We start from the raw sequence: 25852 nt of genomic DNA on the forward strand, positions 1-25852 counted from the left end.
TAAACAAAAATAAAGTGATTGTTCACGAGAATGAAAGTAAAATAAAATTTCTTTTAGTATTATTTTTTATTTATTTAGATGAATTGCCTAATAGAGAGAACGAAACGATCATAGTTTATTTATAGAATTATCTGTCAGAAAAGATAATAACATTATTTACAAAATATCAAATTTTTTAAATGTTATATGTGGTTATTATGTATAAATTAAAATAAAGAAACAACGCAAATATGTCATTTATTTTTTAACTATATAGGGGAATTTTTCCATTATTGAACTAATATTTTACGATATTAATGTTTATTATAATATTGTTTTATAAATTATATTGAAAAAATGTATCAATCAAACTGAAAAAAATATATAATGTGAAATATTTTTAAATGCTATACACATTTGAAGGTGTATAAAAATAATATTCAATTTTCTCTTAAAAAGGAACGTAGTAATGTTGTTTAAACAACAAATATTTGTCCGCAAAAACAAATAATAATATAAGCGTTATATTAATATTAAACAAATACATCATAATTGCTCACAAAAATCCCTTTTAATGTCTTTATCCATTCAGTATCACCTTCACTCTCTGTATTTTAAGTTAGAAAATAACGTATGATACTCAATGATACTGCAAGTTTAAATGGTAGTTTTATGAAAGTTAAAGTTGGAAGTTAAAATGAATCCTGAGCCTCATTGTACTTGATGTGTTAAAAAGGCTCTACGAAGCATTCCAAAATATATAAATTAAATAAATGAAGGTTATAAGGAGAAACACAGTTGTTACAAAATTCTCCAGTAGTAGTTTCACCATTTGGTCAAACAGAAATGATGAGTTTTACTGGCTTCTTATTTTCTTTGGCGTCTTGCAAATCTATTATTATTGGGGGTTTTTATCGATATAATTGATAACATTCTGGCAAAAATAACATTCAGAGTCACACGGACTCGCACTCTGGGTTCGATTAACCATCCCTGGCCTTCACATCCAAACATTTGATTTACAAAATGTGTTCTTAAAAAAAGAGCGTCTGGTCGGTGGCGTTGCATGCGTCGCACAAAGACACGAGCCAGGACACGTTTGCGTGTGAGTTGATTTACTTCGAGACGGTGACTGAGCAGAACTGTTCATTCGTACAAAACATAGATTTAAAGAAAATGTGCAAAGAAAGCATGAGATATAGCCGTAAATCAGGAATGCCTGGACATGCACTCTGATGCTGGCATTTTGTAAAAATATACAGATAGAAATATATACACATCCAACAACGACGCGTGTACATACTCAGTGTGGGCATCAGCAAGGGTTCTGCTTGCATAGTTAAGTGCATGCATAAGCAACTGGTCATGCAACACCTGTCGATCAGTGAGAGTTTATCAATCCATGTCGGCGTGTTTGGTCGAGATCGTGGGGTGAACGTGTGACTTGGAACTGAAATGCACCCTGTGTGTTCAAGAAAAACATTCCCGTCATTCACCCTGCGGTTGGTTTTCGGGTAGGAATGTTTTTGTCTGGCAGTCTGGAAAAAGTGTGGAGGATTAACACTTAATTTCTCCGTAACACAAACATCTACAAGTACAAAGCTTCTCCGGACGTCGACATGCTTCTCCGCTGCTTCTTCCTCGCCGCGGACAGAAAGAACGTCTGGAAGGCGATCGGCTCGATCGCGCTCGCCTTTCGGGAATCACGTGTTTCAGTGCTTCATTATTAAAATCGACTTATAAATCCCGTTACACAATTTAGAGTAAATACCGTGATTATCTGAGGCACTGATGTCGTGGACTCTCTATAGTGAAGAGCTCGTAGGTAAAGATTTGTTTTTTTTGGAAATATATCAATGCGTCCGTGCGATTACAAAAACCAACAAATTGCCAGGACACCTTTGGAATTCCTCTATTTCTGTCCGTCCATCGTCTTGTCTTGTGCTGAGTCGCTTCCTTCTTCACAAATATGCTACGGACGGAACAAGGCATTCGTTTCAATACGTGTGCAGCTCATGCGTATGTACAGTACAGTAATACTCCTGGAAATCAATGCAATCCATACAAAGTGCTTGGTTAAAATTCATTCCTAGATAACTATATGTCACAATGGCAGCTGGTGTCCGTCACCAGTGAGGCGCTACAGGGGCTTCGAAGATCTCGCTCGAGCACCGTGGAGCTGCACCATCGAGAGATTGTTGTCGGCGAGACTTCACTTGGACCTCTGGCTAGTTTGTGTGGAGGTGATGGGGATCTTCCGGGACTGCATGGGCTTCTTGGCAGGTTCCTTCTTGGAGGGCTCTTTAGACGACGACTGGGAGGGGGTTTCTGCCGCGGATTTGGACCTGGTCGAGGGCAGCAGGGAATGTTTGGCGGCGGAGGACGCCTTGGACGACTCCTTGTCTTTGGCCGTGCTCACGTTGTTCTGCGCCTCGGGGTTCTGACCCTTCTTGCTCCCGCCGTCTCGTCCCGGATCCGGGTTGGTGTCCTCGGTTCCCTTCGCTTCGGTTTTCCCGCCGTCCGAAGACTTTCGAGCGTCCTTGGGCCTCAGGGCGGTCTTGAAGAAGGACAGACCTTTGTCCTCGGTCTTGCCGCTCCCTCGGAGTCCCTTGGAAGGCGGAGCACCGTTGGCCGCGGTCACGCCCACGTTGGAGGACCTCAGACTGGTGATGGAGGAGCTGCTGCTGGAGCTGCGACCCGGCGGCCGGTTCTCCGCGGAGCGCCCGTTCCTGGCCTCCGCTCGACTGGCGGCGCTGGTCCTGGACGGCGGCACCGACTGGTTGATCTTCTTCTCTGCCAGGGCGTTGGTCCGCGAGGTCTCCCGGCCAGCGCTCCTCTCGGCGGGTCTAGTCCTTTCTCCGCCTCTTGGCGACGTCTTCCTCTGGGAGGCCTGGGTTCCGGGAGCTCCGCTCTTCTCCTGTGTTTGCGACGTGACTTTCTTAGAGGGGGTCGCTGTTCGCGACGACCCTGCCTTGCCGGTTTTGGCGGATCCGTCGCTTTTCTCTTTGGGGTTGGATCCTCCACTCTTGCTCTGCGATCTGGACGGGGACTTGTTGATGACAGGGGGCGCCGGAGACAAGGAGCTGGAGGAGGTGGAGGAGGTGGCGGGACGTTTCTTGGGACTTCTTTCGCTTTCGAGACCTGACTTGCCCGAGCTTCTCCTGATGCCGGCGCTCTCTGTAGAGCCGGTTCTCTGCTTGGCGTCCTTCCCTCCGACAGCGTGTCGAGGACTGACTTGTTCGGCTCCACCGACGACGTTGTTGTTATCCCCGGGCTGCAGGGAGCTCCGCGGCTCCGCTTGTGACACGGGTTTGGAATGAACCTGCTCCATCAGCCTCTTACTGCCGGGATTATTCTCCGAGGCTGCGAGGGACGACTTGACGCCTGGGAATCTCTCCGGCTTAGGCGACCCGCTGAAGCAGGAGGATGACAGCTTGGTGTCCACCACCTCTCCGATCATCTCCAGCGTCGGGGAGGACGAGTGCGACTCCAGGGAGAAGCGTGACGGAGAGTTGGAGCGCAGCTGCAGCTTGGCAGAGTGAGACCAGGAGGGTTTGCTGCCGTTTTCACTCAGGACCAGTGGACTGGCGATGGACGATCTGGACGAGAACGTCTGTCTCTGCATCCCTCGCACTGCGGGTCGACTCACTAGACCTGCAGACGACAAGTGGAGAAAATTAAACCAACAGAAGCGCGATAATCCTTTGTGAGACGCTGAAGAATAAAAAAAAATAATTGCTGATATTTTAATAAAAGTTTTAAACAGACACTAACAAATACATCATTTATTTTAAATGATTGACTATATGTTGAAAATGTAGTTAATTTGATTCTTATGAGAATAATTAGTATTATTATTACATTTGTTTTGTAAACATCAGGCAAGTACAATCATGGTTTTCAATTACAATCAGACTTTTTCAGTTTTTAAACAATTTTATGCCTTGAATCACTCACAATGTATACATCATGCATACAATCTTATAACTCGTAACTACAATTAAACATGTACATTTTCCCATTAGAATTGGTCACTTTTTTTAACAATACTACACTTCACATTACTTTTGTTTGGTATACATTATACAATGACTTGAATTGTAGAGTTTTCAACTATGACCAAAAATTTCCAACTAAAGTCAACCGAATTATTACCTGAACAATTTTAGCTGTAATCAAACAATTCACAGCTAAAATCATATTTTTTTAATGATCATAGAAGATAATTTTTGAGATTTAAAGGAGTTTTCATTATTTCAGCACATTATTTTAAATGTTATATTTTAGTACACTTATTATTTACCTCAAGTTCAATATCTTATCTTATTTTAATTTTACATGATGCTGTCTTTAACTACGTCGTAACGTTTATTTGAGTATGATGTATGTCATATTTTAATGTAATATTGTCATGTGAGCCCTTTATGTGTAAAGTGCATATAATGTAATCACGCGAGTATTATATTTGTCACGTTTTCATTTAACAATTATAATCGTGTGGGTAATGTCCACATTTTAAGTGTCCACATTTTACTTCTTTTACTAAGTTTGTTTGTTGATTTTGTTGTTTTGTGATCACTGGTTATAGCCTTTGCTGTAATAACGTATCTGGCATATGTTGTTAATTATGTTGTTCATTTCTACCCTGTCTAAAATCTCGGCGAACAAGAGGTTACGAGAGCACAGTCCATTATAACGTAATAATGGCTTCACTCCTCCAGCCAGCTGTAATCGCCCCAGCTTTGTTCATAAAACGAGTCCCCTGTAGGTGGAGACTTTGGGGCTTGATAACGCGCAGTGACAACATCTGACGCCTGACCAATCACAGCAGAGTGGGTGAGTTTATGGTAAACAAGATTTAATCTTCTTCTTCAGAAAAAAAGTGTCTTAAGTGGGCGGGGCTTAAGCACATATTCTAATGTAAATATTTAAATAAAAAGGGGGATTTTTACAAACAGACACATACTTATGATACAATAGAGTCCAGCATCTATTTAAGACACACTTAAATAAACACATTAGTACCTCTTTAAGATTCTTATTCATGAATATGGCCACTTCTTTAAATAAAGTATTACTGTAATATTTCAGCAGTATCAGTTCAGTTAATCCCTAAAAAATACCGAATGTAACACAGAATATAAGGAATATGAATATCTCACCATCATCCTCACTCCTCTCTCCTGCAAACTCTGCAGATTCGGACAGAGAAGCCAGGGATGTGCGTCTGGATGATCCCGACGACGCCTGGCTCGGAGGACGACTTCCCATGAGTCGACTGATCCAGTGTTCGCACAGAGAAGAGCTGGTCGAACCTGAAACAGAAAGAAATCAACCGAGCTTAACGTCTGACAACACGTGGAGGCTTCATCTCAGCGGTGTTACCTCCAACAGAACTGTTGGCCGACCAGGATGGGATGGTGGCACGTCTCTGATAGAACAGGATGTAAGCCGTCTGCTTGCAGACCTCATCCTCAGATATGGGCTGGACGTCGCTGTCGTCGAAGCAGTACCACTGACCATCTATGGAGTTCTTGCACTGAGCTGGAAGACAAGATTTTTAGACATGCTTTAAATCACATATGAATGATACAAATATGTATTGAATTATTCCAGACACAACTACAATTGATTATTTATTATTAAACTACAGCATGAATGGATCACAATTCTGTCAGACACGCTATCTGGAGAGGTTTAAATGGACACACCTCCCTCTAGTGTAAATATTTGGATACTGCATTCAAGCGACTTTAGGGAATTGCAATGCGGTAGTATTTACCTTTTAAAACCTGGTTTTATTTTTGGTATTATTCACCCTTACTTTGTACTTTAATTCGCCCAATAATTAACTGTAATTGTTTAATAATTTTGTGGACTTAGCTAGTGTTCAGGAATCTGTACAGTTTTCACAAATTTGAAAAATAGAAGTTTGTTTTTTCTTGTCAAAACTAGCAAAGAGTAAGTCAAACTAGATCTTATAAAACACAACAAACACTCGGTGACTCCATTGACAGAATGTTATTTGACATTGTTTGTGTCGACAGCTGAAGATTTGAAGTCTCAGACAAACAGCAAATCAAATGTCACTGGTGGTTGAGTTGTCATGACACCAGCTGTCACTCAAGCTGTGTGAGTTCTACTTCCTGTCAGGGAACAGTGAGTCGCACAAAATTCTTGTGCGACGCAGGATTTACGATTTTAGGCTGTTTTTTTCTCAGTGACACCTTTAAGACGATGAAGCCGTCTCACCTGTGTAGTGTCCTCCCTGCATCGTCCCATGATGGTTGCACACGGCGTACAGGTCGTAGAGGTAGTCCTCCGGGTCGCGGCCCATCCCGTAAGGTCGTCTCCATGGCGACCAGTGGGAGGGCAGACTCCAGCTGCTCTGGCTCCTCTTCACCATGTGCGGCGCCATGTCCATGCCTATGAGCGGGAACTTCACCATGTTCTGCATCTTCATCCGCCGGTCACCGTCCTGGTGGGAAAACACAGACGAAACCCTCAGCATGTGTCCGAGGAGACGAAGAACATGAAGCTGTACTTGTCTGAAGCGCTTCAGGTGGAGGATGAGGATGTCGGGAAGAGTCCACAGGCTGAGTTTGATGCTGCCCTGCTGGAGCTGCTTACAGTGCGGACATCGCCAGGCATCGTCAGGTGCAAGCTGGAGATACAAATAATATAAAAGTATATTAAAATGTTTTATCTCTACATTCTCTGAGCATTGAATTTTATATTTAAGTCTGATGTTGAAGGGTGTATGAATCTGGTTTGGATCTACCTGCTCCTCTTTGGTGTAGAGTTGGAAACATTGGGCGAGCGAGCAGTTCTGAGGCTGGAGGTGCTGCTCCTTGACCTGACGCACACTCTCAGCATCTGGGATGTACTCATCCTCCGTTCTTTTGAACAGACTGCGCAGGAGAAATGGTGGTTTTTTTGTTACTCTTCAGAAGGAAAAACACTGAGAATGAACTCTTAACTTACTAGTCTTTAGTCTCTTTGTCCCACTCAACCACGATCTTGACGTGAGGTGGACCTCCAGGCCCGCACGACTTGAATGCTCTGAGAAAAACAGGAAGCTGCTTATTCCCATGAATTATTAAACTAAATGGAGTATATTCATAAAAACAACTTTTAAAATATGGCACTTCTATATTTAAAATATTGTTTTTATGAATATTTTAAAATAAATGTTGACCCTTTTTAATGTTCATATTACTGTAGTTTTTGTCACCTATTAAATAATCGCTCATATCCTCAACTAATGCGGAAATTGACTAAATTAAAATAACATGGAGCTGATAGGAAATCATATTTTAACTAAAGTTTTCTCTTATAGAGTTCAATAGAAGTCAATCTTTTATACAGTAACTGTTATATGAGGTCGTCAAGCCAAAAGAAGGAAGAGACCCATTAAAGAGTTTAATATTAGAATCATAAAATGGGGAAATTAGAAAATATATAGGAAATAAAAGGGCTTTAGTCCTCATTTGGAATTTCATATATTTTTTTTAATTGATTCTAAAGAGAAGGATTCTAAAGACAAATATGCATATTTCATACTTTTTAAAATCAAAATACATAACATACATTTTTAGTTGTATTATATTTTATTATACATAAAATAAGTGTTGTAATGTTTCCTTATATAGTTTTTTTAATATCATGTTAAAGCAATATAAAGAATATAAAACAATAACCCTAAAAAGGGCAAAGAAAAAAGGATAAAAACTGGTATTTTAACTATATGTAAATTTGAACTAGTAATTACATTTTTAAATAACCATCAGAAACATTTCTTAATAGTCATTTTTACAGAATTCTTTTATACTCAAAAATGGACCACATAGATGGAGGTCTGAGCTAGAAGCTGGTGATCACACGTGACTCAGCACTGCCCCCTGTGGTTCTAAAGACCATTACCTCTCCACAGAGGGGTGACAGAGAGGCTGCTCCTCCTGAGGCAGCAGGTACGTGATTCCCACGACCCCAACCACCCTCAACGTGAAGGGTCCGACCTGGTGGAGGAGAAACGCTGTGACTTCCCTCACACATTCATGGACACCCCCCCCCCCCCCCCCCTCCCCTCCGGTCGTACCTGCACGAGGACTCCAGGACGCAAAAGGTGTTGCATCTTCTCCAGGATCTCCTTCTGAAGAACGTCCCAGGTCACCGTGCGCTCCAGATACAAAATGAAAGGGTTCCCGAACCTACACAAGACGGAACATCTAGAAACTGTGGTGGGCTCGAGAGGTCTCAAGAGTGTGTACCTGCGTCCCTGCTGACCAGCACAGGCTCTGTTACACACTAACACCACGATCTTCTCGCCCAGGTCACTGTTCTTGTTGGGGCTCTGAGGGGGGGTCGCTGTGGGCTCCTGTAACTGCGTGGCCATCCTGATGTTGTCCGAGCCGTACTTCAAGTTGTTCTGGTTCAGATTAGCAAGTGGACTGGCTGTAAAAAAAAAAAAACACTCAAATGATAAAACAGCCTTTCGTTCTTCTCTCCATCGTCAGTCTGGTTGTAATTCAGTCTTCGCTCCTTCAAGTCGTCGTAGCAATGAGCGGCTAAACTAATAACGGAGAGGAAGTCGTACCGCCGCGCTTCGATCGGATCTGGTCTGGTCGGAAAAGCTCGGGCGTCTCGAAGGCAAAGATGGAGTCGCTCTCCTGGATGATTTCAAGGTCGTCGTCGTCGTCACAGAAGGAGCGATGGAACCCGTCGTAGTACATCTCCGTGAGGGCGATCTGACACACACACACATGTGGATGTGAGTTATACTGGGGGAAGTACTTGAGATTTTTATGGGATAAATAACACCCGAAAATATTTTTCTATAAAAAATGCAAAGGCTAATTTTAATTTAATAATTTTATTGTCCTTTAAAATTAGAAGCGTTTTATTTTTTCTGTTGATCGGAACAGATTCCGAAAAATGAATGTGGAAGCTATTTGGTAAAAGAAGCCAAAAACATGGTAGGACTTTTAAAAGTCTGGACTTGTATAATATTTGAACTACAGAGTTTAAAATAGTTAACTTAGTTTAAAACATTGATTCAAATAAGAAATACTCACGCTATTGTACTATTATTAAAGGAGTAGTTGACTGTTTTTGGTCTTTTTGGCCTTTGTAGACGATTAAGTCAAAAATAAACAGTATTTAAAATTGTCTTTATTTATAAAGAGGATAAAAGTGTAAAAGAAACTTTCCAGGTAAAGATAGGTTGTTAAAGTGTAAAGTTATAGTTACTAAAGAGCCAAAGAGAATCCTTAAAATCTAATGATAAATCAAAATATACAGTATAAACAAAGTTTAGGTTGAAAATGATTCAGCCTCGCTGTAGGACCTGAGGCAATAATTGCTAAAAGAGGCTTCTTCATAGAGTTTATGAGCAGATGGTCCAAAGATATGGTGGATGAAGATCAGATTAATAACCAGGACTAAAACTATATATAGCTTTATGAATCAATTTAAGTGTCTTTAAATCAAAACTGATAAAGGAGAGAATAGCAACTTGACTAAACTAGTACTAATATAGGCTAACTAACACTAACACTGAAAGAAAAATAGATAAATAAATACATTATATTAAACCTATATATTGTGTATTTACATGGATATCTGCATATTATAGGCATAAAACATGTTATATTGTGTAATAAAACCTATAATTAAAGACAAAACATGTTGTAGATTTCCATGAGGGCTAATATATTTTGTATTTTTATGGATATCTTAGTACAAATATTTGGAAATTTGCTAAAAAAAACTATAGATTAAGTCTTTAAAACTACAGTGTTTTGTTTCTTTTGATTCTTTTTTTTACATTTTTTTTTCATCTATTTCCAAAACAACAACATATATTATCGATTTTCGAAAATAAAATCCATTCATTCATGATTCATATTGTATTTTGAACTATTGTACATCATGATTATGGGATGTCATGTAATACTTGTTCGTACCTGCTCGGCAGGGATTTTGGTCTCTTGGGCCACGGCTTGCCTGAGCCTGCACACGGTCCCGGAGAGAGGCACGGCCACACCGACCCTCATGCAGCTGGAGCACTTCCCCTGGTACACGACCGTCACGTACAGCGGTCTGGTGGGCGACAAACAAACGATTGATATTAATTGTGTTCCCAAACTCCACTGGAGTTACATTTCAAAGACGGACAGCTGGTTCTAATTTTAGCCTCGCGCTGTCAGATCTGTCAGGACGTTTGTTTGATGCAGACACGGGATCTTCTCGGAGCAGGCTTTTGTTTTGGAACAGAACATGGCCACGGATTTCTAATACAGTAGAAAAAGACGGTGGAGAAGAAGAGAAGCCGGTACCGTGTGTGAGGTACCGGGATTGGCAGTGAGATGCAGAGAAAAGGGTCGAAGGTGTTACTCTGTTTCTGGCAGTGAGGGCAGGTCAACGACGACCTGCAGGAAAAACAGAATGAAAAATAAACAGTGGGAAGTAATAAATAACTTTGCAAATGATGCCAATTTAAGTCATGAATTAAATTAGTTCAACTGTTCTTCCTGGACATATTAGTTCCTAACCTTGTTTAGAGATAATCAATAGATGTTTGTTCTTTACACTCCTGACTATTTCTCCTTGGTCTCTTACTTCTGGTTCAAGTGATTTTTTTATTTTATTATATATATTGGACAGAATTTATAGCTGCATCATTTTAGGTCAAATAAGATTCATTATTATTATTGAAATTAATTTCAGTCTGTCTTTAACGACATTTACAAACAGAACATATAGAAAAACATCTTTAAATACTACATTAATGACATATTCACATGCTCTGTTTACCAACATATTGCATGAAAATAAATCTTTGAAATCTTAATATAAAATGCAAATGATAAGAAATACTATAATAACCGATAAGATTCCATCATTGTATTTTTATAATTTCCTGATATAAATCAATATTTAGATCAATACTTATATTATATTATTATTATATATAATATAATATTTTTCTTGTTATTATAATTATTGTCTAGTTTTTTTTTACACCTTTTCCTTTTCCCTCCTGACACAATAAACTCACTGTAGTAACAAACAAGCGTGATACATTTGAAAAAATAAAAATAACTATTATTAGTAGTGAGGTTTATCTTTATCATCATCATCATCATCATCATCCTCATCATCGGGGGCTCCGTGTGGTTCAGAACCAACAACTCACCTGTATTGGGCCTGAAACAGCTCCTGTACAAAAGAACCAGGCGCTGGTAGTGGAGACCCTTCAGGCGGGTTTTCTTCTTCTACTGGAGGCTGCAACGTGGTTTATAAAAGATCATTACATCCATCCATTCATCTATTCATCCATCAATTTATCTACTAATCCATGTATATATCCATCAATATATCATCTATCCATCCATCTATTCTTCTTCTAATCTATCCATCCATCCATCCATCCATCAACATATCATTTATCCATCCATCTATTCATCTACTAATCCATCCATTCATTTATCTATTCATCTTCTACTCCATCCATCCATGTATCCATCCATATATTCCTCTACTTATCCATCCTTATATAAATCCATAAATCCATCCATATATCCATCCATCCATCAATCCAGCCAACTATCCATCTATTCATCTACTACTCCATCTATCCAAATATCCATCCATCATCCTCCCATCCATCTTCTCATCCATCCATTTATCTACTCATCCATACATGCATCCATCTACTCATCCATTCATTATCCATTCATTTATCTATCCATATATCTATCTATCCATCCATCCATATATCTATCTATCTATCCATTTATCCATCCATCCAATCATATATCTATCTATCCATACATCCATCCATCCATTTATCTATCTATCCATATATCTATCTATCCATATATCTATCTATTTATTCATCCATATATCCATCCATCCATCCATATATCTATCCATCCATCCATCCATATATCAATTCTTCTATCCATCTATCTATTTATTCATCCATCCATCCATTTATACAGGTATATAACCATTCGTAATATTCGCTTTAAAAAAAAAAAGAAACAAAAACTAAGATGCATTTCTCCACAATGTTGCAACATCTCAGTGCGAACCTTCCTCGGGGGTCTAATGTCAGGATGGATGATGTTGTTGAGGTCTTCATGGACTCTATCCAGCAGCCAGAGGAGGAATTCCTGGGCGTCATGTTGGGAGTTCCCCTTGAACTGAAGTGCGCTCCTTGACACCACGTTCTAAAAAAGCAGATATAAAGCAGGAGATTAGGTGCGGATGGTTCAGATGGGCAGAAAACGTCGTCTCCTCTTTTCAACATGCCATTAAATATTCATGACGGCTGACCAGGAGGATGATCAGCACTATTTGAAAGGTCAGCAGTAGGGTGAGCCGCGAGGAGGAGGGGGTTGCGAGGGGGGGGTGCGTTTGACAACAAGGACGCGGGTTGAAAACAAACAAGGTTTAAGGGTTGAGAGTCATCCGGACTGGCAGCTATAGAGTCACCTCTGCTCGCTGGCTATCACATGTCAGTGCTGGTACGTTCTTCGAATGAGCAACGAGACGTCTTCACCCTAGAGGCGCTTCTTAAGTCAGGTGACCCTTTTAGGGAGTCAAAAAATATACGTCAATCAATGTGGCCTTGACACAATCCTGTTTACATAACAACGCTTTTAAGGACTTTTTTTTTACAGCATAACTGGTCACAAGTACAAAGAGGTCGAGGACAGATTGGTTTTAGAAAAGCACAGACATTGTCATCAAACATTTAAAAAGGAGAAAAGCAATGAGAGAAAGTGACCATGGTTGTGGTCAGTTACAGGAGAAGCACTAAAGCCCAGAGCTGCTTGAAAGGTTGAATCGGGGCGGACTAAATAGAACCTACAAAAACCAGATGTTCCACCTGCTGTCAGTTTGTGGTACAAAAACACTACGAGGGCGAAGACGTAAAGAGTAAAACTTGCAGTAATCAGTGAGATATCGTTGACTATAGTAGCTTGAGAGCTAGCTTGTTTGTCCAGCCAAGAAGAGGAAAATGAGTCAACAACTAAATCAAACGTAGCAGAAGATTTTCCAAATATTTTACAGGAACTCTAATCTAATGCATGTATTTTATGATAAAGTATGCATACAGTATGTGTCTTTTGACCTCTCACCAACACATCTCATTGTTTCATCGAGGAAAAATTAGCTTTTGGCAAGATTTTTTTAAAATGTGTATTGAGAACTGTTTCTTACACTAAGGAGCAGCGGTAACAGAGTAGACTGCAGCTTGACATGAACTGTGTTTTTTTTTATTTAGTTTTTTAATAAGACTGTGTGTTAACATTATAATGTTATCTTTTGAAACCATTTTTTTTAGATAAAGCATGATCCGTGAATTTGTTGAAGTGTTTTTGTTTTTGTTGTTTTTCACAAATATGTTGTTTTTTGACAGATAGAAATGTGTGTATTATTTTAAAGGTATATATATATATCAGCTACTGAGTATTGAGTGTAGTTCTTTAGGTAATCACACATTATTTTACCCTACATTTAGCTTTTCCAATTTGAAAGATACACAATCCAAAACTCTTTATATAAATTTTCCCCAGTGGAAGATCATTGTCTCAACTCCAGCTAGCAGTTTAGCTTAGCTCTTTTTCATGCCAGATCGTATTTAAGAACGGAGCTCGAAGATGCTTTCAAAGTCTCTAATGAGTGGAAGCAGAAGAAGAACGAGGCCAGCCGAGGCACAGCATCTGCAGAAATAAGCACTAAAGTGTGCGGCTAACACCATTTTTCTCCAGTAAATGGAAGCTTTTTCAGGCTTTTGTTATTGTAGCAGATCCTCCAGAGTGCCTCCAGTTTTTGCCCAGAGTGTGGTCTGAAACAAGAGACAAGAAACCACCATGTTCATGTCCAGATGAAACGTGAGCCGCTCATACAGAAACCATTAAAAGTCCAGCTGCTTAGATTTTGAAGTGAGATCTGCTGGTAAAGTGTATTATTGTTGTTAATATTGTTATAATTAAGGCAAACGGCTCAAAACAAGATAAGCTCTTAAAATTATGTTACATTAAAAAATGTCCTCATATTGCATGATAAACAGATTAACGAACAAATAAAAAGTCAAACTATCAATGATCATCTATTTATATAAAAGTATGCCACTTTTGAAAGCGTCGCTCTTAAATATACGACAGAAATAGACTCATGAATGTGACAATGTTGAGGTCCAACTTTTTGAAGGTGCACAAGATTAATGACTGATGCAGTGAGTGAGAAGAAATGTTGGCGCACAAGAGTCTCTTGTTGTTCTTTGATAAACGTTAATAGCAAGAAAACAATGGGAAAAGTACGATTCTTTGAAAGCATCTTGATAATCATTTATTTCCTTTTAAAGTATGGAATGTTCTGTTGACATCTTGAGTAAAACCAAATATGTTTTTTAAAGTCTTCTGTGTTTTGATTCTATAAGTGTAGAGCAGTGGTGGGCAAATAGATTTCCTCAGGGGGCCACATTTTATACAGTGGCTGTTGTGAGGGGCCATCAAGAAAAAATAAGAAGCAAAAAGTATAAAATGAAGGAACAAAATTATCGCTAAATAGGCTATAATTATTGTATATTATATATTAATATTCATTTAAATCTTTTTGAGGGACATTAAATACTCACAAAAAATGACTTAATCGGAGCACAGAAACCATATACTCATGTTTAAAGGACTAGTTATAACTTATAGAAATAAATACAAACTTTCTATGTTATGTAAGGTTTACCCCAGGTACTCCACTTTCCTCCCACAGTCCAAAAACATACAGTGGTTTGTTGATAACGTGGGGCAATCGTCCGTAGGTATGAGTGCGCGTGTGAATGGTTGTGTGTCCTGAGACAGTCTGGCCTCCTGTCCAGGGTGTCCCCCCAACTCTTGAAAGCTATAGAAGAGGCTCCAGCCCTTAAGTGACCCCCGTAAGGGAATAAGCAGCAGAATATGGATGATTACATTTGTTGGACTCTACATGATCTTTCACCTCACGAGGGCCACATAAACACATTAATGGGGCTGATCTTATCCCAGGTCTAGTCATGAAAAACAGAGATATTTATAAAGTGAAATTGTGTATTTACCAATTGCCTTTGTGTGTCTTTAGATTTGCCTCTATATAAAATATCAACAATAATAAACCAGGGCCGGGTCTAGGCAGGGGCAAGAGGGGGCCTGGCCCCCTCAAATAAATGTTGAGCCCCCTCAAACTTACATGTAAGTAAGTAAGTAACAGCACAATGCCCCCTCAAGATTTGTGGCTGCCCCCTCATACATGCCTGTCTAGACCCGGCCCTGTAATAAAGTAAAAAAGAACCATACAAAGTGGGGAAACATCTAAATGAAGTTATCACTCTTAGATCTACAACTTCCTACTGAAAACTCATTAAAAATGAACTTAAACATGTGGTTTTTTTCCACATGTTTTCCTTCACAACACACAATAAATCCAGATGTGTACCTTGAAGTCCCTGCTGTGCTGAGGCGTGTACTCGAAGGTCCAGAGAGCTCGCACCAGGCCGGACAGTTGCTCGGTGACCTCCCCGGGGTCCTGCTGCTGCTGCTGCTGCTGCTGCTGACCCGCCTTCTTCTGGACCAGCAGCAGCCCGTTGGTCTTCACCTTGTCCCCGCCACTACTGCCGGTGGTGCTGGCCTCCCCCACCGACCCCCTGAACTGCTCCAGGGCCAGGTACTCTGCGAACAGCTCGGTGTTGCTCAGACACTGCAGGATGGCGTTCATGAAGCAGGTGTTGCCGTGGTTCTTGAGCCCGGACACCCCGGGGACCTTGTCCCCGAACGGGAACCCCCCGCAGTCGCTGTCGTCGGAGGGGAAGGAGGTGTTGTTGGGCACCGAGGAGGAGGTCCCGCCGCCGTCCTCCTGCTCGTCCTCGGCGGCCTGCTCGTCGGTGCTGAAGTGCGAGAGCGTGGACAGGGTCCGGAGGACGCGGTTCATGAAGCTGCCCACGGAGCGCACGGAGCTCCTCCGGAACAGCTTCTTGCTGAAGGATTTCTTCTCCTTGTTGCTGACGACTTTCGACATGGTGTTTGTCTGCGGGGTCTTTCAGTTCCAGAGAAGATGAAGAAGAAGAAGAAGGGCCCGGAGGTTCCCGGAGCTTCCGGCCGTCACGATGCTTCGGTCGAGAGGCCCCGGAGCGGGAGCCTCCTCCTCCGGGCTGCTGCCCGCCGCCGCCGCCGCCGCCGCCATCGCGTCCAACACCTCGGGAGTCACTTCCCCGTGACGTTCCTCATCTTTAATTCAACGAAAAAAAAAAAGCTCCACCCTTCTCACCGAGCCTCATCCTTTTACCACAATTTGTTAAACAATTCCGCTTTTTTTCTTCCCTTCCTTCCTCCTCAAGTGGAAGCTCCTCCGACTGAGGAACCCCTCGTCACCCCCCAGCCGGACCCTCTCCGGAGCATCTCTTCTCCCGCCAAAAAATCTATTAAAAAAAAACAAAAACGGTTCGTCTTCCGTCAAAAAAGACTCGATTCAATCTTCCGGATTCATGTCAAAGGGCCGAGCGTCTCCATCCGATACACTGCGGGCAGCAGGGCGGTGACGGCTGACGTCAAAGCGCCAGCACTGGTCCATGTCGCGAGCTGGAGGCATGTGATGCTGATGCTGAAGGAGGAGGATGATGATGATGATGATGATGATGATGCTCCTGACCAGCGTGGACACCGGCGGCCAATCACAGGCCGTGTTGACGGAAGGCTGGGAAAATGTTTTTTTTTGTTTATCTATTTCTATTGTCAACTGACGACCTAGTTTTTAATACCGCAGGATAACAAATGATTCATCTTTTTTTTTTTGGAAAAAAAAAAACCCAGAAAATGTTGAATATTAATGTCGAGTGTTTAATTTAAAATGAAAAGAAAGATGTTGTGATTGATTAATTGTGCTTCATCTTTCTTGCTACAATTGTATATGTAGGTTTATGTAATTTATTGCATAAATAAATGTATTGCATATTCCATTAAATGTTTTTTTTTTATTTATAAATTTACAATACATTAAAGAAACTTAAATGAAAGAAGAAATGATTGTGACAATGTATAACACTAAAGCTCCTAAGCTTTGGAACGATCTTCCTCTCTCTTTGCGCTTGATGGATCTACTGACTCCTTTAAGAAACATCTTAAGACGTTTTTATTTGTTCAGGCTTTTCCTTGATTTTCTGGAACTCCTGTTGTGTTATCAGTTTTTATCTTGACCTTTAAAGTATATACTTTATTGAATATTGTTTTGATTGTTTAAGCGCTTTGTGACCCTGGTCTGGAAAAGCGCTATATAAATAAAAATTACTTACTTACTTACTAACTCCTAATCTGGCCCACCAAGTTATTTTTTTGGATAGATCGATGTTAGAAAAATGTGTTGATTTAAGTGTGTCTTTATAGATGTTGGACCTCTATTGTATCATCAGTGTGTGTCTGTTTGTACAAAATCATCTTTAATTGAAATATTGTCAAACTGGTCCAGAAAAGGGCTGAGACGGTGCAGGTTTTTGTTCCAACCAGTCAAGCACACATGAGTTAACGAATCAGGTGTCGACTTAAACAAGCAACACCTGACTGACAATTAATTGATTACTGTCTTCAGTCGCCTGATTGGTTCAACCGTATGTGCTCGACTGGTTGGATCCAAAACCTGCACCGTGTCGGCCCTTTTCTGGACCAGTTTGACACCTGTGTCAGAATGTGTTTAAGCCCCGCCCACTAAACACAATTAGATTTCTGGAGATGAAATCCGTTTACTATAACCTCTCTGCTGTGATTGATCGATCGTCAAGGTTTGTCGCCGCGCGTCATCAGTCCCGGAAGTCTCCACCTTCAAGGGACTTGTTCTATAAACAAAGCGGGAGTGATTACAGCTGGCTGGAGGAGTGAAGCCATTATTACGTCATAATGGAGTCCTCTCTTGTAACCTCTCATTCGCTGAGATTTCACACGTTTTTCAACTTTATTAAGTAATAACTTCAAAACATCATCATGAGAGACTCTTGGTGTTAGTCATCATCAGGACACATCGTGAAATACGCCAGCGAATCCAATACAAACAGTTTCAACACTGATCAGAACGTAAAGGCATCATATATACTTTATTGTCTTCCCAAATCTAAATGATAAAAAAATGACCCAATGAGAAGCGGATAACATTCCCATAAACAACCCCCAAGTCGGTGTAGCTTTCTCCAAGACCGGGCGACTCTTGACTCTGTGCACACGTATGTTTATAACATGATCGTAGTCATCAAGGTGTAGATGGATTTATGTTTGAAACCAGCTCACCTCTATTTTGGAGACGAGACAAAGTTGATGTTTGATCTGGAGGAAAACAGAATCGAACGCCAGCTGGTTCAGTCTGGTCAGAGCTGATCTGGAATCAGCCAACAAACTGGAGTTGCCAGTACCTTTTTCCTAAAATGACCCGATGAGAAGTGGATAACATTCCCATAAACAACCCCCAAGTCCAAGCATTTCCTGAACCAACATCTGGGACACGTTGCAAAAAAGACGTTTGAGACACGAGAAAACGGAAAAAGTTGTCGTCCTGGTCCTTTGTTAGTATTCGATGCATCGTAGGGCGGCGATGGTGGAGGACAGTCGCCGAGGCAACAGTTTGGCGGCTTGTCTGTAGTCTTCCGGTTTGACGCGTAACAAGGTGACGATCTGCTGGAGGCTGCGAGAAGGCTGCAGGCCCAGAGCGTCCATCACGTTACTGAGATAATCTGTGCGGCAGAGAGGCAAGAATGTGGGCTCAACTTCAGATTTCTCTTTTTTTTTCACCACTTTTTCTCTTCACCAGATTTTACTTCATAAAACACATTTTTACACATGTTATTTTTAAAAAAAAACAGGCATATTTTATTACCAATTTAACTACTAATGAATAATTTACTATAGTAGCATTTCTTTATTTAAAAAAGGATTCACTTAGTAATTAATCTTCATTTTTTTCAGTGCCTATTTTATATTGTTGGATACATGTTATTACAGAACATAGTTTTAAGTGTATGGTTGTATTTTGGGCCACAAACAAATCACCTTGTCATAAGAAAAAGTCATGAATGATGTCATAGGTCTGGAAGGATGTGTTTGAATGACATTGTGCTCGGAAACAAGTTTCACGGTTGCCATGTCAACTGCTTACCAATATCAGTGGCCAGTTGTTTGGTGGAATGCGTGTTCAGCTGTGGGATGAGCAGAATGGCGTCGCAGTACGTCTGCATGGTTGCCCGGGCGATGGAGCCGAGCCAGTAGTCTGCCGTGTTGTCCAGCTCGGGCAGGTCGTCACCTGTGAACGGGGCACGGCTCAAACTCAGAACGGAGATCGGTTTTTGATCAGTGGATAGAAAAGAGGAATGTGGGACCTTGTTCGGGAGGAAAAGGAAGCTTCCCTGCATGAAGAGCCATTTCCAGAGCGGGATCCTCCTGAGTCACAAAAGGCTCCAGGTGCAGAGGCAGCGACATCAGGAACTGACCGATCTGAGAGGAGCGCACATATGCTTACATCTCATCCCTGCATGAGCATCAAGCCGAGCTTACATTTGTGATGTACTCCTGTGGTGACAAGCTGAAGTTGGGCAGGTCGTCGGTGTAGCTTTCTCCAAGACCGGGCGACTCTTGACTCTGTGCACACGTATGTTTATAACATGATCGTAGTCATCAAGGTGTAGATGGATTTATGTTTGAAACCAGCTCACCTCTATTTTGGAGACGAGACAAAGTTGATGTTTGATCTGGAGGAAAACAGAATCGAATGCCAGCTGGTTGGCCTGCTGGTTCAGTCTGGTCAGAGCTGATCTGGAGTCAGCCAACAAACTGGAGTTGCCAGTACCTTTTTCCTAGATGCCACAGAAACGGAAATATTGGATCAGTACCGGATTTGATTTGTCACACTACCTACAACAACAAGACTCATGCATCACCGTAAATTTATGCCAATAATTAATGCATTTCATAAGATAAACAAATGTCTCCTGCCTACTCATCTGATGAGTTATTTACATTTTCAATTCGAACAGATTGATCGATGGAATTGTATTGATCCCTTGAGAAAATTCCTTTGGGAACTGTTTTCCAGTCATGACACAGCAGCCACAAAAGAACAAAGCACAAATTAAGAGAAAGAACTAATTGCATGCAGATCAATAAGACCACAACATGAGAAATAAATGAAATAAAATAATTCCAAATATATAAATTAAAATGTCCAAAGAATGTCAAGTGCAATTCGCATGACAGTTTAAAATACAAACAGGATACTTAGTAGTTGATTTTCTCCATCAACACTCTCTCACCCCTAATGATTCAGTTTTTTACAGTTGCAGAATATAGTAATGAACTCATTCTATATAAACCAAAGGTTTGGTACCGGCCACACTAACTGGATTTTTACCTTGAGTGAGTACAGCACCTCCATCAGGCTGTTGTATTCAGCCATGCTGCCTCTCTGAAGGTAGTTGTATTCCTGCAGTGGATTCTTGGTGGCGCTCTTTCTCTCTGAAGAGCTGACCTCTTGGATTCCCGCCAGGCTACGGGGGCTGTACGACTCTGACAAGTATTTTCCGGCCGAGCCCAGAATCCTTTTTTGAAGAAACAGCAGACCGTGTGTTGTAAAAGCCAGTCAGAAAGTCACAGGGATTCATGTTTTCTTACTTGTTGGACAGCTGCTGCTCGAATGCTCCGCACTGTCTCAGTAACTCACCACAGGTGGCAATAATCCTGCAAATCATCAACATTCACAAGGATGTTGCCGACAAAACATCCCAGAATCAACACCCAAACACCGTCGAACCAGCTCACCTGACTGAGTTCTGGAACGCGGTCCAGTCCTCTTGGAAAACTGCTGCACTGGAGCCGTCCTCCAGTTTGCACTTCTTTCTGATGGACTGCAGTGTTGTGGAGAAGTCAGACACGTACCTGGAAGCAATAAAACACATCATTACATTATACAACTCCTAAGAGGCCAGAAAACACATCCTTTTTAGTGTTTTGGAAAATAACTTATTATATACGAATGTGTTTTTCCAAGGCATTTCCAGATGGTTGTAGATGTGGTAACAGAATTTTATATGAAAAGAAAGTCAGTAAGGTCATTCAGTAATTACCGTAATATACTAGAGTGCACCTCAATATGTATACAGTCTCGAAACCACAGGTTTTGTAACATTGTGCCATTAGAACAGAGAAAGGTGGTTCACAGAATTATTTCAAAAATATTTTTCTTCACGTTAAAATTGAACTTACAAAAAATTATTAATATCTCTCTTCAATGTCGCTCTTGCGTTAGTGCTTCCTTGAGGCCGTAAACCCGTTAAAATCTAAAGATTAGCCGCATCATCGTATATGACCGACTCAATCAAGTGAGGCGACAGATTTCCTGAATTGTTTGAGGGCTGCTTCAAATGTATAAGTGAAGCTGAAAGTCATATTTACTTTGTGAAAAGGGCTTTCAAAGCTTTGAGGAGGCCACAGACAGCCAGTCCATCCGTCAGTTTGACACAGCGGTCCACAGCAGCCCCGGCCAGGCCGAACAGTTTACCCACAGAATGGTTCAGCTCCTCCACACAGTCAATCACTTCTCCGTGCTCCTAGAGCAGCAAGAAGATTGTGACATTCAAATCATCAGAATACATCTAGGAGGAAGGAAGAGGATTTCACTTGCTCTTACCAGAGGGACAGCACTGATCTGTATCAGCAGGTGAGCCTCCTCTAAGTCTCCATACTGTAATAAATACGGTTTGTAGGGATCGTAGAGAGCACACACGAGCTCATTCACCTTCAGCAGGTTATTCTCACCTAGAGTAGGAGATAAAATCAGAGAGCCTTTATAGACTTTATCAGTTAGAATGCTTGTATAAAACAGACCGAGATGAGGGGTCATAGCAGCATCCAGGCTGTGTCCAAAGGTTAATGCGGTTTGGTAAATCTCCAGGAGAGAGTCCAGCCTCTGCTCCTGTGCCGCTCGATCCATTGCTGAGCTCAGGCAGACAGGGATGGACGGTACCATGGCTCCCAGAGTCTGGATCAGCAGGACCGTCACCACCTCGTACGGATTCTTGAACACCTGGACAATTCAAACGATGAAGCTACAACAACTTCTAAATGTATGGTCCGTGCTTACCTGGCTGCTCCACTGCAGCTGAGAGTGCCACGAGGAGAGAAGTGTGTCGTAGAATTCTGCCAGCTGTTGGTTGAGACCAAGTTCGCTCTGCGACAGATCCTGCCAGATACTCACTAACTGGCCCTGAAGATGCACACACACAATTGTTAAAAAAACAGGTGTGTTTGCAGAAACATCATTATAACTGGGGAATGAATGATTGACAACCGACCTTATGACACTTGTAGTAATAGGCAAGAAGCTGTGGCATCCTGTCAATCTCAGTGAAGACTTTCACAAACAGTCTTGCTTGGTCTATGAAAAACAAAACAAATTACATTATACAGTATAAACTATTGAAATCTATTCCTCATCGTAAAAAATATTTCCTCACATTCAAGTTAAATTTATATTGTATCAGACCAAGATGATGCATATCTGAAAGATATATATATGTTTTTAAACTTTATACAAGTTTAATTGGAGGTTCTTACCGATGGACATGGAATTAAATGTAGATACTATCTGAGGACTGGCGAGAGCTTCCAGTCTGTTTTTTAGAGCTTCCAGATGAACACACTTCTCAGAGTAATCAGGTGTGTCCACCAGCATCGCCAGGCTGTTCTGCATGCTGGTCAGCTTGGAGGATATCACTGCAAAGTCCTTGAGAAAGGAAAGGAACAGAAAAATGATGTGTAACTTGCTCTGAAAATCACCTGCAGAAATTAATATGATTAAATTGAAAGACACTAAGAGTAAATGTAACCTGTGTTTTGAAGGTGTCCTCAATGTCTGCGCTGAGTGTAGTCCATTTGTCCGCCTCCTGTAGAGCTTCTGATGCAAGTTGCATGCGACTCTTCACCTGATCTATCTCTACCAAGACCTGTAGATGAAAGACATACAGAATAGTTTCAGATTATTAATTATAATAACGTATCATTTATCTTTAGTTTACACACCTGCATAGACCGCACTGTGTCCTGCTCAAAGTTCTTGATGTCTTCTTTGACCTGAATCATCTGCTCTTTAAGAAAGGAGGCTTCTTGTTTCAAAGCCTCAACATCCCGCAAAACTCTTGGCATATTTTGAAGAGCTTGATTACTGGTTTCTGCACGAAAAGAAAACAGAAAAAAGCATTGGCAACACTTTAACTTCCCCAAAAGGCAAAGATTCCTTTATATTTCTTTTTCAATTCAGTTCATTTTATTTTACATTCAGGGCAGGACCTTATACCATTAATGCTTCCTACTAAACAATTTATGAGCCTCTTTAAATTAAATAAATCTTTCTTTGAACTTATTTTGTAGCTTTTTGTAACTCAGCTATACGTCCATCTCTCAACTCATATCTACTCTAGATCCATTAAAAACCTGTGCACACCGTTTGGTAGTGTTTTAAACATACTTTGCATTGTTCTAGAATACACCAATCTCTAAACTTAATAATTTTAAAGTAATGAATGAGCATGATTATAGAATTGTTACCGTTTTTACCCAAAAAAAACAATTCAATCAACATCACAAGATTTTTGTAGACACATAAATAATTATTTATGTCAGAAGCAGGTGGTAACTTTGAATAAATACATTAATCTTTAATGAACAATATCATTTTTTAAATTGTCATCCTTCTATTCTTAAAGACGGGCATTTATTGCAATAATTCTCATTCTTAATACCACTAAATAAAATTTCAACAGTTCAGGTAAGTCTTTTTAACTTCTTCAATATTCAGGTTAGTTTCTACAGTTTAATTTTGCAAGAATGCCCTAACTTGAGTTTTTTGGTTTTTTTTTTTTTATATATATTGATAGTATGACTAATAACAGTTGTAAAAATACTGTATATTTAAGAAAAAAAAGGAAAATAGTCAAGGCAACGACCCGACTAATGGTTGCTTACCGATACTATCAACAGGCTGAATATTGTTGTTAAAATTCAGTTCACCTAGTCAAATCATCAAATGTTTAAAATTCTTCTTAACTTTTTGGAGGAATATTTTAAAAATGAATCTACTTTAAGATAATAATTTCTAAATGAAATGCATTAAGAATAAAATATCATACAATACAAATGTATCCTCTTTAGCTTTAATTTATGATAAGTGCAAGACTACACATCATAGTTCATTTTTTGTTGTTGCGGTTAGAAAATATATTAAATATAAAAAGGTTTTCTTTTTTTCTTAAAAATCTTTCAATAAAATGAATAAAGACTAACGTAATACGCATGCATTTATCAAACTTTAGATCTTATTTAATAACGTTCTTTTTATTCTAAAAACTACTACTTTTATTAGTCTATTCCTTCTTATGGCTTGATGACCCCCTACAATAGTCCTAGTTTATAATAATTTCTCACCCCTTAACAAGTATCACGGGGAATAGAAGACAAACAGAGTTCGACTCACCTTCGATGGTGTTGTTTACTTCCTGGATGAAGAGCTGGAGCTTCATGACCAGAGTAGCTGCGTGTGTGTCCGCCTTCGCGTCCGCATCCTTCTGCACCCTGAAGGCTCCATTCACCCAGTCTTTCACATCGAAGTCGTCGTCCAGGAACTTTGAGAAATCCATTTGGATGTCTTGTTACGTTGAGACAAACTTGTGTTGCGTGTGTCATCGAGCCATTGCTAATTCTTCCCAACCAATGGCTTCGATACGAATATAAAATAAATAGCCCAAGAAAACGAAATTATCATTACAACTAAATACAGCTCCAGCAAGGCGACCGCTTCCTCCAGAGTTGGTCTTAAACAGCGAAAGGTTTTAAAAGAAGGATGAAAAAGTACATTTCACTGCTATTTGCTATCTTGCCCGGTGACAACTGACAACAACTTCCGCATTGAGCCCTTCTGTTTACCTTCCCCAGAAACAAGCGACAGATTAGTTCCTACAATACGAATCACTAGAATTTTTATATATAATATATAAATATATTTATATGTATATATATATTAAACATTTGACGAGAAATGTTTAAAATATATATATATACATATGATAAACATTGCTTTAATAAAATGTGCTTCTTCTTTTTATCATATTCTTCTCATTAAACATCTCGGATATCTTAAACCTAATGTACTATTGTTATATTTTGGGAAAATATAGCATTTAACCTTTATTAGAAGTAAAGAACTGACAATGATTTCTGCTATTATATTGGTCTCTTGAAAGAAGGAAAATATGATGTCAAACAGCAAGAAAAATACTGCTGAATCAGCAGGACGCCAGTCAAGTTCCTGTCTCCAGTGTGACACATACAGAGGAAAAGATGACTCTTCAGATTCATATATGACACCAGTATGGCTGGTTTGAGAAGTGGCTGGAAAACAGTCGATATAACACTTTTATTATATCCAAAACTATTACTTTAATTTCACACAAAAAAATAATTAATAAAGCCTACTTCTATAAGTGAGCACTTCTAATGTGTCAAAGCTCACTTAGAGCAGCGTGTTTTTATGTTTGAAGCTTAATGGTGAGGTGGAAACAAATGTTTGTCACACTTGAACTGTTTGAATCAAGGAATATAAAACTTTGAATTCATGGATTAAAGGCAATGCGGTCATTTAGCATGTTTTATTCATTGAGTAGTCAAATACTTTACATTTTTCGATAATCCCAGGTTTGGTTTTTCATCATCACAAAAAGATTCTTTCAACAGCAGATGGATTCAACAATGGATTGTCTAAATGTCATAAAATTAAAATAAAAAGATGTCGATTTTTTTTTTCTTTATCA

General features: G+C 40.2%; 2 protein-coding genes across 2 annotated transcripts; both read right to left on the reverse strand.

The window, feature by feature from the left end:
* Positions 1-1077: 1077 nt before the first annotated feature.
* LOC148077542 (ubiquitin carboxyl-terminal hydrolase 31-like) lies at positions 1078-16815 on the reverse strand. Its single transcript, XM_087794199.1, has 16 exons — positions 15463-16815; positions 12078-12215; positions 11177-11265; positions 10317-10409; positions 9945-10080; positions 8576-8726; positions 8250-8433; positions 8078-8189; positions 7903-7997; positions 6964-7041; positions 6761-6890; positions 6524-6643; positions 6232-6457; positions 5365-5523; positions 5142-5294; positions 1078-3633 (listed from the first exon to the last, which is right to left on the reverse strand). The coding sequence occupies exons 1-16, from the start codon at positions 16039-16041 to the stop codon at positions 2192-2194; spliced, it is 3885 nt and encodes a 1294-aa protein (XP_087650325.1). The 5' UTR covers positions 16042-16815; the 3' UTR covers positions 1078-2191.
* Positions 16816-18084: 1269 nt separating this feature from the next.
* On the reverse strand, positions 18085-24943 carry cog7 (component of oligomeric golgi complex 7). Its single transcript, XM_087794200.1, has 17 exons — positions 24520-24943; positions 23070-23218; positions 22877-22993; positions 22605-22773; positions 22343-22425; positions 22132-22254; positions 21876-22074; positions 21679-21806; positions 21444-21598; positions 20811-20927; positions 20664-20729; positions 20404-20590; positions 19709-19849; positions 19551-19634; positions 19376-19490; positions 19156-19299; positions 18085-18733 (listed from the first exon to the last, which is right to left on the reverse strand). Exons 1-17 carry the CDS (start codon positions 24680-24682, stop codon positions 18567-18569), a joined length of 2307 nt encoding a protein of 768 aa, XP_087650326.1. The 5' UTR covers positions 24683-24943; the 3' UTR covers positions 18085-18566.
* Between the last annotated feature and the right edge of the window lie 909 nt (positions 24944-25852).

This window comes from Callionymus lyra, chromosome 6 (genome assembly GCF_982586985.1).
Source record: "Callionymus lyra chromosome 6, fCalLyr1.hap1.1, whole genome shotgun sequence".
NCBI classification, from domain to species: domain Eukaryota; kingdom Metazoa; phylum Chordata; class Actinopteri; order Syngnathiformes; family Callionymidae; genus Callionymus; species Callionymus lyra.

Excerpts from the sequence above, each read along its gene's own strand:
- LOC148077542 (XM_087794199.1), bottom strand. The coding sequence starts at position 16,041 with ATGTCGAAAGTCGTCAGCAACAAGGAGAAGAAATCCTTCAGCAAGAAG. Across the intron at positions 6,458-6,523 it reads ACCTGAAGCGCTTCAGACAA|GACGGTGACCGGCGGATGAA; the intron begins GTACAGCTTCAT and ends TTTTCCCACCAG. Across the intron at positions 5,524-6,231 it reads GCAGGGAGGACACTACACAG|CTCAGTGCAAGAACTCCATA; the intron begins GTGAGACGGCTT and ends CTTGTCTTCCAG.
- cog7 (XM_087794200.1), bottom strand. The coding sequence starts at position 24,682 with ATGGATTTCTCAAAGTTCCTGGACGACGACTTCGATGTGAAAGACTGG. Across the intron at positions 23,219-24,519 it reads AGTAAACAACACCATCGAAG|AAACCAGTAATCAAGCTCTT; the intron begins GTGAGTCGAACT and ends CTTTTCGTGCAG. Across the intron at positions 19,491-19,550 it reads CACAGGAGTACATCACAAAT|ATCGGTCAGTTCCTGATGTC; the intron begins GTAAGCTCGGCT and ends CGCTCCTCTCAG.